At 41.5% G+C, this 14,659-nt stretch overlaps 1 protein-coding gene across 1 annotated transcript; it reads right to left on the bottom strand.

Moving 5' to 3' along the window:
- Positions 1-4,991: 4,991 nt before the first annotated feature.
- Positions 4,992-13,684, bottom strand: SLC25A19 (solute carrier family 25 member 19). The gene is made up of 7 exons (XM_053453515.1): positions 13,589-13,684; positions 8,932-9,076; positions 8,269-8,424; positions 8,013-8,183; positions 7,420-7,612; positions 6,912-7,042; positions 4,992-5,608 (listed from the first exon to the last, which is right to left on the bottom strand). Exons 2-7 carry the CDS (start codon positions 9,061-9,063, stop codon positions 5,375-5,377), a joined length of 1,017 nt encoding a protein of 338 aa, XP_053309490.1. The 5' UTR covers positions 9,064-9,076; positions 13,589-13,684; the 3' UTR covers positions 4,992-5,374.
- Positions 13,685-14,659: the final 975 nt, after the last annotated feature.

The following is a 14,659-nucleotide window of genomic DNA, read 5'->3' as shown; positions in this document are numbered from 1 at the left end:
CCCTCTTCTAGTTCCTCATCTAAAGAACAGGATTTTGGTCCTTCTTCCCCTCACCCTCGTTTGAGTAGGTAAAGTCTTAAAGGGATGTGTTTTGCTTGTTTGAGGTTTCTAAACACATTTCCCACAAAAGGGACAAGGCTTGTTGGAGTGCTGGTAGTTCAACACGTTCCTCCTCTCGAGCGTTTGCTGTCTTCCTCCCTAAGTAGTTCCTTTTCCAGACAGGGGTCACCTGAAATTGGTTTGGGAGTCAGAGGATGTTGTGTGCTCAGCAGCTTCCACTGAAAGAGGGAAGCTGAGCAATATTGAAATTGCTGGGGTTGGCCTTTTAAGTGCTACCTTCATAGGTGGGCTATGGAGCAGGAGTCAGAAGTCAGGGACTTTGCAAGATTGGCCTTTCGATCTGCATTAGCTAAAGAAGATGATCTCCTTTTCAGGATCCAGGCATTCCAGATTTTCAAGCATTGATGCCTTCAGAAGTGGATCCTGCACTGCTTTCTATTACTGGGAGCAATGTGTCTGTGTATACCATGGATCAGACACTCAGAGCCGACCTTAGGTGTTCTGGCGCCCTGTGCGGACTACTCCTCTGGTGCCCCCCCATCCCAAAAAAAGAAAGGAATAAAAACTTGTAACAAAACCCCAATCACTATATACTACGCCAAACATTGATGTGGTGTAGGCCTACCACTTCATTGTCTGGCTTAGTAGTAGGGATGCACCGAAACGAATTCTGGACTGTAACCGAAAGTGCAGCATTTACCTGGCCAAAACCGAATATGACCCCCCCACACCATAAAAAAATCTAACACTTTTATTTAAAGTAAGTAACACACCAAAATAGGACAAAACAATTAAATAACAATATATATATATATAATTAACTGCAATCACATTCCTATCATGCCCAGGCATACCCAGATTCCAGGATGTACTCGCAGACTTGGCATGATAGGAGTATGATTGCCCTATCTACCCCTTCTCACTCCCTTCTGCCCTATCTACCCCTTCTCACTCCCTATCTACCCCCTTTCCCCTGTCTCACTCCCTTCTCCCTATCTACCCCCTCCTAACTATCTACCCTTTCCCTCTTTGAAGTTCACTTACCTTTCAGGAGTCCTGCGGTGGGGGCGCAAGGCCTCTGCCTCCCAGCTCTGCCACTGTGTGGAACAGTATAGAGTGATGGGAGTTATGATGTACTTTTAGAGCATGAAAAAGACATTGGAAATGGTACAGCATAACACCCATCACTCTCACACACTTACCAATCCAAACGTATACACCAATCCACACGCATACACCAATCCACACATATACACCAATCCACACATATATACCAATCCACACATATATACCAATCCACACATATATACCAATCCACACATATATATACTAATCCACACATATATATACCAATCCACACATATATATACTAATCCACACTTACCAATCCACACACATACCAATCCACACATATACCAATTCACACATATATACCAATCCACACATATATACCAATCCACACATATACCATTTCCACACATATACCAATCCACACATATACCAATCCACACATATATACCAATCCACACATATATACTAATCCACACATATACACCAATCCACACATATATACTAATCCACACATATATACTAATCCACACATATATACTAATCCACACATATATACCAATTCACACATATATACCAATCCACACATATATACTAATCCACACATATATACTAATCCACACATATATACCAATCCACACATATATACCAATCCACACATATATACCAATCCACACACATATATACCAATCCACTCTCACTGAATGTTTTCCTACCTTTCCTCTTTTCTCCTTACAGCTCCTCTTCCTTCTCTTCGCTCCTCTTCTTCAGTTCTTCTGTCTTCTTCCGGGTCAGAGGGCACGGACAGCGGTGGGCACGGCTTCAGTGTTGTGCGCCGGGATCTGACAACAAACCCCGGCGCACAGTAGCTGTTGCTGCGCGGATCACAAGGGAGCGGTATCGGAGGTCTTTAACAGACCTCCGGCTCCCTTGAGTGATTTTAAGCCGGGTTCAAGGGAGATCAAATTAGACCTCAAAGATGCCTTCCATTCAGTTCCCATCCCTAAAAAACACAGACGATTTCTCAGGTTCTGCTGGACAGAACAGATTTATCACTGGACAGTGATGGTGTTTGGCCTATCCAACACACCTTACACCTTTTCCAGGATAACGAAGGCTATTATAGTTCATGTCAGAAAAAAGGGTTCATATATCTTTACTATTTGGATGATATCTTACTGTTAAACCCAGAGGTAGATGTTATTGTTCAACAAGACCTGGATCCCACCGAGAACATGATATTTTGGGTGTTTATCCTAGACACCAAGAAGTTCCCTAACACAAATGGGGGAAAAATTCTGGCCTATTTAGCCTCAGTCCTCTCTTGACACTGTTGGTCTCTGCGAGAATTAGTGAAGACTATAGGGAAGGTGATAGCATTAACATTAGGCTACGATGATTCCCCCTATCATGCAGATGGCTCCAGTTATTTCTAGGAGATCGACTGAGGCAGCATGGCCTCAGGGAGTCAAAGGTTTTCTTACCCAAAGGGGTCAGAGAAGAGTTCCACCCTATTCTGGGCTTGATAATTCCCCTTGCCCGTCCTCTCTTAGAGTTGCTGTTCGAGGTAGCTCTGATCACAGTTGCTTCCATTCAGGGCTTTCTCAGCACAGGGGACAATAAGAGGTATTTGGTCTGCTCAAGAAAGAACCTTGCACATAATTATGTTGGAATTGAGAGCAATACGTTGAATGCAGAGACTCGAGAAGGACTTCTCTGGTGGCTTCATCACATCCCCAAATGGAATGGGAAAGCAATTTTCAGTTCCTTTCCGGAACTGAATAGTCGACTGGGCTGGGAAGCTCGCTGCGGCTTCATCTCCACGAGGAGGGAAAATGGTCCCTGTCTGAACTTCAGTTGCATATCAACTGTTTAGAACGTTTAGCCGACTTTCTCGTGGTCAAAAGCTTTCTGGAAGACAGGACTTGTGCGTCCCTCTCAAACTAGACAATATCTCTGCAGTGCAATACATAAATTGCCTGGGAGGTACCAACTCCAAACCATGATTTTTTTAATCATATTATCTAATTTCATACAAAAAAAATACTAAAATATGATGTAAAATTGAAAATAAAACACATTTTCTCTCTCTTACCCGAAAAATATTTTACACATCCAAAAAAGCTAATGAAAAAAAACTGCTAAATAGTAATTGGGCAATAAGTAACTAGAAACCTCAAGGTATGTCAAATGCTGGTATTTTAACCCTTTCCATGCACAATGGAATTTCTCTATTCGCCTTCTTATATTACTGACATAATAATTAAAGCTATATTTTAAAGGTACAAGAACACAAAGTTTTACCAAAATACCAAAATAAGTTTTACTAGTAAATATCAATTCATGTAAGCTATGATTGAGAAAAATGCCTCTTGTTTATATTTTCTTTTATTTGCCAACCTGCCCCCCACTTAAGCACATCTCACCCCCAGCTTGCCACTCTGCCCCAGAAATGCCTTATACCTTCTATATGCCATTTTGTCCCCTGAAATGCCTTATACCCCTATATGCCACGGTGCCCCCCTGATATGCCTTATACCCCCTGATATGTCACTGATTTACCTTTTACCCTCGATATGCCACAGTACCCCCAGATATGCCTTATACCCCCGATATGCCACCGTGCCCCGATTTGTCCCGTTTTTCTTCTGTTGATAAGGTAAATCATATATTATATATTTTTTGATGCATAATAATTCTTAAATGTTTTTTAAAGCTTTTTCAGATTTTTTTTTTTTGTACAGGACGCGCTGCCATCTCGCAGTGTTCGGTGTTGCTTAATGCCTCGTGATCAAGGCATTTCAGCAACACCATTGAAATTTAATAGGTGATCGTTGATCGCCTCCTTTTAAAACGGGCGTCCGCCGCCATACAATGTATGGCGGATGTTGACGCCCACGGGGAGGGGCCAGACATGGCCCATGATGGCAGTCTCGGTGTTGCTGAATGCCTTGACATCGAGGCATTACAGCAACACCGTTTAAGCGAAGAAAGTGATCATAGAAAGAGAGAGAAAGGGGCGCCGAGTGGTTTTCGCTTACCAAGCTGTCAGTACTGCTCGGCGCCCCTCTCTCTCTCCTCTGCGGCGAGTCTCCCTGTTCGGTGCCGGCTTGTAATGCTGAGTGCCGGAAGATTTCCGGCGCTCAGCATTACAAGCCGGCACCGAGAACGAACAGGGAGACTCGCCGTAGGACTGCCGGAAGGTAAGTACAAGAGGGGGGGGGAGTTCAGATAATGGGGGGGGTGGCATTTTAAAATTCGCCCCAGGTGGCATTTTGCCTTGGGCCGGCCCTGTATGTATGCCATATTTTGCCACAAGCCATAACTTTAAAAACAAAACAAAAAAATATTTAAACAGAATTACCCCAGCTGTCAAACAAATACCACAAGCTATAGTTAATTTTATTAAATGAATTAAGTTATGCTAAAAGCCATGAAGGGGACATCAAGCAAATCCATCATTTTCATCATATTGTACAATTCAATACATTAAATATACTTCTATAGTAATGTTTACAGATACAATATTAGAAACCCACGTTTTGTATATGGCACGGGGCAGCTCATTTTTCCTCTGCTCAGGATTTGAGGATTTCCTCCCAGTAAAGAGATTTAATACCTTTTGTTAATTTGCTAAGTGCTGTTGATTGGCTTAGACAGCCTTTATGGGGCTAACAATGGAAGTTCAGGGCAGGAAATTAAATCAATAGTTTTGCCCCATTTTGCCAGTGATAGCTTTCCTCCGATAAATTAAGTTTATTTACTACAGCTGGAGTGTGCAGGTGATTTTGCAAGAGTTGCACTTTTAACTCATCAATGTCACTATCTATTGTGAAGGGACCTTTGTAGCAGTTTCTACATTACACGGTTACTGATTAAGTGTCTGGACATTACTGGTCTGTTCCACTACCCTACCAATGTATTCTGCTGTCACAATAGGCTACAATGTGTAACAGAAAGGTCCAAGAAATACCACAATAATTACACCCTTGGCATTGAGCTCAGTAATCATGGTGGGTTAACCTAAAATATTACAAAGTGAATTTATACTCATATATAAATACATTACATATAAAACATTAACAAACAAATGTGCATCAAATCTTGTGCGTAACAAGATATTTTAATTCTATTGCCACTCCTTTAGTGGGCAAATAGAATAAAAACAGATAAGACAGATAGACCAAAAGTAGAGTGAGAAAACACAACAGGAACAGCAAATAGTTTGCCTCATTTGATTGTGGTCTCATTTCTGATGGATCTTGGAGGGAGAAGCTGAATCTTTTGCATTTCCTTCAGTTTTTCTTTTTTTCTTCATGTTTAACAGTAGACTACAAAACATCTCGTAACAGAAAAAAGTTAGTCCAGTAGAAACTGCAGCCTTAAGCAAGCTTGGAGAAAGTCCTTTAAAAAAGCCTTTGTATCCCTCCTCCTTCCTCACTTGACATGCACAGTCCACAAGACCACGGTATGTTCTTACCTGTGTGAGTCAAATTAGAGAATACTACATGATTAGTAAACGATATAAGCTAGGCCAACCTAACGGCAGAGCACACAGAGCTATTGCTGGAGGGAAGGCTGCAGTGTTCTTACAGGTCCATACCGCTCACCTCTCCAAGTAAAGATCCAATCGGGTCCCGCAACGAGCAGCAAAATTACATCCCTCCTCAGTGTGCAGTGTCAGAGGAGGATGGATTGACCCACGTCATGGGACCCGACTGCTCAGTGAGGTAGCTACAGGCCACAATGAACATACAGGAGGGGAGTGGAGGATACGGTAAGTACTGTGCATATATTATATATATATATATATATATATACACACACACACACATACACACACACACGGTTTTGAACTTTTGAATACTTTGTGTCAACACATACCTGTAAGCTCCAGACCAGAAAACTGCTAAACATTACGCTTTTATAGGTGGTCATACTTGCTGATGATCAATTAATCAAGGGCATTTGATTAGCAGCAGTACCTAATTTATATGGAAGCAGTAAGGGTGTACTTTGTTTTTCCAAACATGGATTCTCAATTTTTGGCTTTATTTTTGTTGCATAAATCATGACAAGGTGTAATATGTCATGTATGGTTGTATTTACCTATTTTTTAGACATGCTAAAGAACAGAGGATTGTTATAACGTCCTGATATGTAAAACCATAGAAATCAATGAGGGTGTACTTTACTTTCCACATGACTGTGATATAGATATTAGGGCTGCAACAACTAATCGATAAAATCTATAATGAATATCGTTGCCAACAAATTTCATTATCGATTAGTTGAATCAATTTTTAGCGATTATAAAATGAGAGTTTTTTAAGAGCAAATGCTATGAAAAATACCCCTCGTTTTATAATCCGTTTCTGACTCACAGCAGCAGTTACTACTTACAGTCCCTCTCTGCAGTCACTGCCGATTTACTGCAAGGAGGGACAGGGAGAAGGAAAGGGGCGGGGCCAATCATCAGTGTGACTGCAGGGAGGGACCGGGAAGTAGTAACTGCTGTAAGTGACATTGAATGAACCAGATTATAAAACGAGGGGTATTTTTCAGAGCATTTGCTCTAAAAAAAAAAAAACCTCTCATCTGATAATCGATAAAATCGATTCAACTAATCGATAATGAAATTTGTTGGCAACGATTTTCATGATGTATTATCGATTTTATCAATTACTTGTTGCAGCCCTATTAATGTTTAACAAATGAATGCATTTTGGGTAGCCCTGCATTATACGAGCCCTGAGTCTTTCAGAAACATTTCTCCTGCTTACCTCACCAAAAGACTTTCTTGCCTTCTCAAATCCACCAATCTGGAGCCTCTTTTTGAAGAGATCAAGGGGATAAGTGGCAGTTTTACTTATCACACCTGCTCCACTGCCGCACAGCAGATTCCTAAAGTTATCTAGAGGAAAAGGAAAATTTTACGCTAAAAAAGTATACTACTGCAGTGTGGAACGCTGGTAGTAACCAGTAAAGACTACATGCACATTTTCCTGAAAGCTCAACTTTTACTTTGGTTTCATCTTTCAAAACATTAGTTTAATACACTGGCCTGGAAATCTGGTAAACAGCCTATAGGCTGGAGCCAGATCGCGAGGGTTACTTGACTTTGCTGTCACTCACGCGGCAGGACCAGTGCTGTAATTTGTGGCCGCAGGCTGGATTCATGTCTTAAAGTGCCAGGACCACATTTCTTCCCAATCCAGTCACGGCTTTTCTGTTAATACTCATGGCAGTCTTCAAGGTGGGCAATAATAATAATAATCTATTCATCCTCACCCATTCCACCACTCTTTGTCTGGTTTTGTGGCAGAACAAAATTCCATGCCCTCTTCAACAGGTTGTAGAAGGAGAACTGAAGGCCAGCATATGGAAAAACTGCCATCAAGGTGGGGCACAAACCACGGTAGAACGTCATAGGTCCCTCTGCCTTGTACATGTTAAGGATTGCTTCACGTAGGTGCCTGTATACCTGGAAACAAAGTTCGTTATTCCTATGCAGACATGGGTTTGATGATAATTATAATACCTATCCTGTACTTCCTCCCCTTGTAACAAAACAAAAAAAAAAAGAGAATCCATTCTTAACAATGCCAGTAGTGGCACAAAGGATAAAATGAGGGAAACATGATATATATTTAAAAATGAATTGATTTTTATAAGTTGTAGATTCAGTGAAGATTGTCACATTTTTGAAGATTTTGAACATTTTATCTATGATCTGTAAATTAAGGCACTACCAAATGTGATTGGCTACCTTCCATTGCCTGATGATATGTAGTAAACCTGTTGTGTTGACACTGACAGATCAATATTCTGCTTCATTTAGGTTTTATTTCATGGATAGTCATAGATTCCAGGTTGCCTCAAACCTTGGGCTCTCCCTGAGCAGCAAAGCGTGTCCTCAGTGTATCCAGGGGCTGCACAGTAAGTGTTGCAAAGCAGGCAGAAAGTCCCCCACACAAGAAGTGTACTATAGGACCACGGGGATCCAGCGAAGTGGAGTTGTGGAAGAATTCTGTTAGCAGTTCAAAGCTCAAAAACTGCAAAGAAGGAAGGAATAATGCTTAAGCTGAATTGTACTGCCACAACATGCAGACTTCATAAAGCTTCATTCCCAATACTCACTTGCACTGCCCCATAAGACACTGATAGGAGCTGGGCTGGGATATGTCCCTTCCAGAATCCTTGCAGACCCTCTTCCTGCTGGATGAGCTTGGCTGCTTGGAGGATACCTTGGTACTTCCCTTGAGCACTCCGGGCAGAAATGTCCTCAATTTGCAGCTGAGACGTTGTGCAAAAAAACAAGTTTAAAAATTAGCTTATTTAAAAAGTAATGTAGAAGCCTTTTCTTGCAAGTTTCATAGTTTTCATGTGTAAAAATAAAGGGGCGTCTTTAATCGAGCTCTACATTCAGAAGTTTTTCAGAAGACAAGATCCTCAGACCCAAATGCTGGAACTCTTATTGAAAGGTTCAAATAGTGATAAACTTGGGAGAAACTCACGTCCATGCAATGTGTGGCGAAGTAATAAATGTGTTTCTTATATCATAATGTAAGAAAATTTGATGTATTGATTTGGTTATCGTTTTAAGTTAAAACTACTTTCATTATTTAAGGTTAATAAATTATGTTTATTGTTAAATACAAAACAGAAAGGAGAAACATTGGAGGGCATGAAATCTTAAGTGGCAACATCCTTTGCTGTGTTGGCCTAATAAAAGATATCACCTCTTGACATCTTCTTTCTGAGCGATATGGCTATATCCAGTTTCCTTATTAGAATAAATACCTGAAAGCGGATCTTAAGAACATCCAGGGGGCTGATCATAGCTCTAGTTACCAGCCCTGAAAGGGATCCAGCAGTAGCTACCTCTGATGGAGACAGCAGCTGTCCCTTGGAGTTAGGGTCATAGCCAACCATTCTCCAAAGGGAGCTGCAACACAAAGACACATTTCTATAATTCAATTGTATATGCTGACCTAAAACAAAATTAGCATTTTTATTTTACATACTGGAGTTTAACTTCTACAACAATGAGGTTAATGATGATTTCCTGGTGTTTTTCGGCTGTACTTCTCCTACCAGGTTATATAATTTCCACTTGTTTTCTTTATGCACTTAATGGAGTGATGAACTGTGAGTGATTATGCTCCATTAAGTGCATAAAGAAAACATGTACAGGAAATAGAAGCTATGGCTCTAGATCTGCTTACTACAGTGTTTGCTCTGAGTGCCGTCCCTTACCCAAACTTGTGAAGTATGTACAGTATCTCATCATCTTTGTGACTTCTAATTTGTGGCCACCACATTTTTGCTCAAAGACGTGAGGCCAAATATGGCATAATCTGCCACCTACGTGCTGTGGTCTATTAAAACTGGGATTGTCCTAGGCCTGACCCAGGGCAGTGCCCCAGTCACCTCCAGTTACCCTCTGGGCTATGATGTCATATCCAGGCAATCCACCTCTTAAAGATAAAGGGTGTGGATACCGCATGCTATGAAGTCTTCCCAACCATCCCATCTACGTAGGCAGTGCACCAGGCAGCATGATCGCCCAATATGGCAAACTGTCAGAATATGCTGGTGCCTACTGGTTACAACGAAACAAAAATGTGGGATTGTAACCAGTGTTGTAATGTGCTAGCCTCACAGACTACCATGAATTTTTGATCTGGGGTGATAGGACATGACAAAGTCAAACCTGGAGAGGAACAGGGATCATCTGGCTTGTATATTGTTCAATTTTTTTGGCCTTGTTGAGGAATTCACAAGTTTTGTGTAATTGACCCTATTCTTGGAGGGCCAAAATGATACCCAGAAGTTCTCAATTGCTGATATTGTAGTTAGATTTGGAGAAGAAAGCACATGGATGGAGTCTGCCATTGAAGTCTTTTCGCTGTAACAGGATAGCCCCTTTGCTAATTTTAACCTCAAGCACAAAAGGTTTAGAGACATCAGGTTGTATCAATAGTGGCTTTTCTGGTGCAGAAAAAGGGAACGTTTGGAAGGCCTGAAAAGCAATAGGTTGGGTCCATCCAGAAATAGCTGATAATTTCACAGGATCCATTTCAAAGCCAGAGGTGGAAATTATATATATTCCATGAAGGATATTCTGAGGACTCTAAACAGACACTTCTCCAGCATGGCATGTGGATGGTTCTGCCAGAGGCATTGGAGGACAAGATGAACATGTTTACAGTGTGAACACAGATCAGGCGAATTAATCACAATATGATCCCGGTACAAGATGACAAACTGGAGGGCAATGTCACGTTAGATATTAAATTAATTCTTGAAATACACCAGGTGCTTAACAAAGACTAAATATAGCATCACTGTATATTTATAATGGCATATGCAATCTTTCATATTGAAAACAATGCACAGTCTTTATGTATAACTATATAATTTATCTTCAGCACTAATAATCTCCACATGACTTCCAGAAAAGGGGCAAACAGCTTTTAATTTCTATTAAAAAAACACTTTAATACGAATAACATCCAACCTCAAACCAGAATGCTACCAGATCCTCTCTCTGAACTTTAAAGTTTATTTTTCACTACCACTGGCTCTACCTCACTACAACCAAGGCGCCCCGCTCCACACATAGAGCTTCACCATATACAGCTAAACATAAAACATACAGTATATTACACTGCTGCATAGTTATTTTGTCACATGGTCTGTTGGGACTACTTCTTCCCCCTGGTACAGAGCGCCACATTTCCCAAATTACCAGAGTCTAAAGACTGAGGAGCTCGGACACAGATTTCTGATAACTGCATTTTGACAAGGGGTTTTATGTGTGGTGTGTTCCTCTCCATCTGATCAGGACTTACAAGAGAGAGACCAGAACTTGCACCAAGAACTGATATCCAGCCTGGTTTTGGCCAAAAGTCAGAGACCCCCCCGACTAAAATAGCAACCCTCTACTGGGCTGAGTGCAAAGGACGCCCTGATTGAGAACTATGCGTGCTTTGCTGTGACTCTTGTATATAAATTAACCTCTTGTTTAAACGCCAATGTCACATTAAATGTCACATTAAAACGGAGTTCCTGTTTTATTAACATTGGTTCTGTCTGAAGTTTGGGGTAATATATTATAATCACAATTTATCCATTTCAACTCGGCATTGCCCGGGTCCCTGGTTCCTGTCCTGGGCTCAGGGAGCAGCTTCTGACAGTGTACCCGTCACACTACACATTAGCTGTCAATTTGAAAGTGTGAGTGTATTTCTGCCCACAGAATGTAGATTTGCTATGAAAAGAAAGTTTTGCTATGTTTGATTTGTAAAAAGTGAAAATTCTCAGAGCTAGGCATCTGTCGTTACAAGAGGGATGTTATTCTTGTAGACAAACAAAATATCAATGAAGTTGAGCATAGCAGAGGTGGATACTGTGAGCCTTGCCATGCCAGAGCCTTGCTGGTGAGGAGAAATATACCCCACCTTAGCTCTTTCAGGAGGGAATATCTGAGGTGCGAGTTCAAATTGCATTGAATATTGATTCAGAAATTCGTGGAAGGCCTCCAGTTCTCCACTGTAACATTTAGGTTTTGGAATTTTCAAAGGTAATTGTGAGGAAGAAACAGCAGCAGGGCTTGAACCAAGAGCAACATATCCTGCCGGGGTAGAGGTGCCATGCAGGGTACTAATACCAGGATCAGATCTTGCTATCAGGACTTGCATAGCAAGGGTAAGCTGGTCTACCTTATCCTCCTTACCATTGAACAGAACCTCATGGGCCCTTGAGCTGAGAGCACTTGAGTGCCCTTGAGCTGAGAGCACTATTACCCTAGTGTAATATCACCATACCTGGGAACTTCTGGGCTACCTGTCGGGCCGTTCCCGCTGATGGGGAAAATGGGCGGGGATCGGGGCATGTCAAGACCCCACTCCTGCGACCCGGAGGATTCGGGTCTTGACCCGGAGCTTCACCCAGCGGCAATCTCCAGGTCAAACCTGGAGAGTTCCCAGGTATGAATATCATAATTCCAGAACCCAGGAGCACACAACACATGAGCCATTCACCCTGATTAACCTACGCAAGGGTTGAGCCCAAAAAACGGAGACCAGGGACTTTAATGATCCCAATATTGTGGAGGCTCAGGTAGACCGGTAAGGAACTGAGTTAGCAAAGCACTTGCCAGAGGACTGGATACTTTTAGATAGGAGATGCCACAGGTAGAGGCACAGAACAGGTAGCCACAGGATGCCAGACTAGGTACACAGGACAGGTAATCAGCCAACAGTAGCAAGGTACAAAAATACCAGGCAGAGAATAGTCAAACAGGCCAGGAGTCATATACCTCTTCAGGATCCAGATTTGCCAGGGAACAAGAGCAGGAACGCCAAAACGTTGTGACAGTAGTAAGACCACACTATGATGCCTCTCTAATGCAGTTCCAAGTTCTTAAATTCACAGCAGAGTCTGCCCCACCACCCATCATACATCACGGACACGCCACCTAGTGCGTGTCACAAAAGCGTAGCCAGAATATTGACATCGCTACGGCCGTCAGGTTAGCATCTTCCACAACGAAGTCGCTCCGGGTAGCCGTAGCTTGTCTCCGATGTGTGACACAATTAACCCTTTTTGGTATGTTAAGTCTTAAAAATACTCTGTTCCTTACTTTAAATACCATATGTATATAGCAAAGACTTTCTGAAAAGTAATGTTTTGTTGAGCTTTCAAACCAAATACATATTAATTAATTTTCATTGATAAACAGAAATTTTAAGTATCCTTAAGTATCCTGCAAATCTGAGAAAAAGATCTGAAAGTGTTAAAAAAAAAGATACATTTTGCTTAAGTTAAAAGCTTTTAAGATATCCAAAAGGCAAGCTATATCAATATCCAAGTTAAGGATTGGCTTTATAAGTTCTGAGTGAACACATATTTAATTTTGAAAATAAGTGATTTTAAATGAATTAACAGTTCCTTTTAGGCGATGCCTTTTCAGATCTTGCACGAAAATCTGCCCACAATCCACAAAGTGTGCTTTAGTTTTAGTTCATATTGTTAGTCCTTTTCTGGAGGCAGCGATACAGAATGGCCAGCTGCCACCCTACTGCTAAACGTTTTGCAGTTGCCGTTTTATACTTTTTAAAGGCCTACATTTAAGGCATAATGGATCAATTAAATGATGTATACATAATCCCATGATGTCACCCTCATACGCATTACATATTAACTCTTTAATGGTCCATCAAGCTAATTCTATGTAGTTTGTCAACCAAATGACTCTGATCAGTGTGTGTATATATAACGTTATTATTTTCTTCGGAAACACGTCTTGCGCTGTGAGTTCATAATCTAAAACCTTAATGAAATCTAAATTGGAAGTGCATAAAATTAAATAAACCTTCCTTAGTCTCAGTGCCAGCAGATTAACGCGCGCATTTGTTCAGATTCACACAGAAAAGAGGCGACTCTCACTCACCTGTCCCCGCTGAACTTGAACTCGTTTGTACACTGAAACAGCGCCCACGTCTTTCAGCCAATAAGAGAACCCGTCGGCAATACTGTCCAACTAGGCAAACCAATAAGAACACAGTTTCCGTGGACACAAACATTCGCGACAAATTACAATTCTGTCAGGTCCAAAAGGCGGGGATAAACGGAAGTGGGTCGAACGGCAGCCATTTTTGTGGTGGCAAGGGATATTAAACAGCAGAGATCACGATGTTATTAGAAAGTACAGTACCAGCCTGTTCGCAGTCATACGCAGTAGACAGTGCACGCATTTTCTTTGATTGCTTATTTTACTTGGGTTGTTCGCGGCGCTTTGTCCGGCAGCGGTAAGGTCACGAATGAACCCTGCGCGGTTCCGTGCGATGCAAAGGTACGCGCTAGGTGGAATGTGGTGGAACCAGTGCCAGAAATAGTGTGGAGGGCCGGTGCTCTGAACTTGTGTTGGTTCTCCGCTACCTAAACTAACTGTGCAAAGCCTGAGGGGTTTTGTTCACTTCGCTGGCCTGCAGTCGGAGACATTAGTCGGGTTTCCATAAGCCGCAGAGGAGTAAAGGTTATGAAGTCTGTAACTAAGAAGCGTTTAAAGAAAACTCCACGCAGTGTCAGGCGGCTGCCAGGTCCTTTGAATGAGCAATTGATTCAAGTACCTGCTATTGCATTGATAATGTAGCCATTTAACACAACTTCCATGTCTGGTAAGAAAACATTAGACAGATTGCCTTTAATAATGAAATTATCCACAAGCGGTTGTGTCTCCTTCCAAAACTATTTTTTTATTAAGATAATTAATATATATAAAGGGACACTCTTTCTTATGCACTTTAATGCATGTGACGGTTGCGAGTCCACTTTAACAAGAAGGGCTTTCTAGATGGCATTGTTTTGATTGTATCATATTATTTACTATTTAAAAAGTATAAAATATGGTGAAAAATTTAGAACAAAATGACTTTTTCTAATTTTAGTTTTAGTTTAGTTGACGCCCCGGGGAGGGGCCAGACACGGCCCCTGATGCCGATCGTGGTGTTGCTGAATGCCT

The sequence above is a fragment of the Spea bombifrons genome, chromosome 13, assembly GCF_027358695.1.
Source record: "Spea bombifrons isolate aSpeBom1 chromosome 13, aSpeBom1.2.pri, whole genome shotgun sequence".
In the NCBI taxonomy this organism is placed as follows: Eukaryota; Metazoa; Chordata; class Amphibia; order Anura; family Pelobatidae; genus Spea; species Spea bombifrons.
This window is presented reverse-complemented; position numbering and strand designations above follow the sequence as displayed.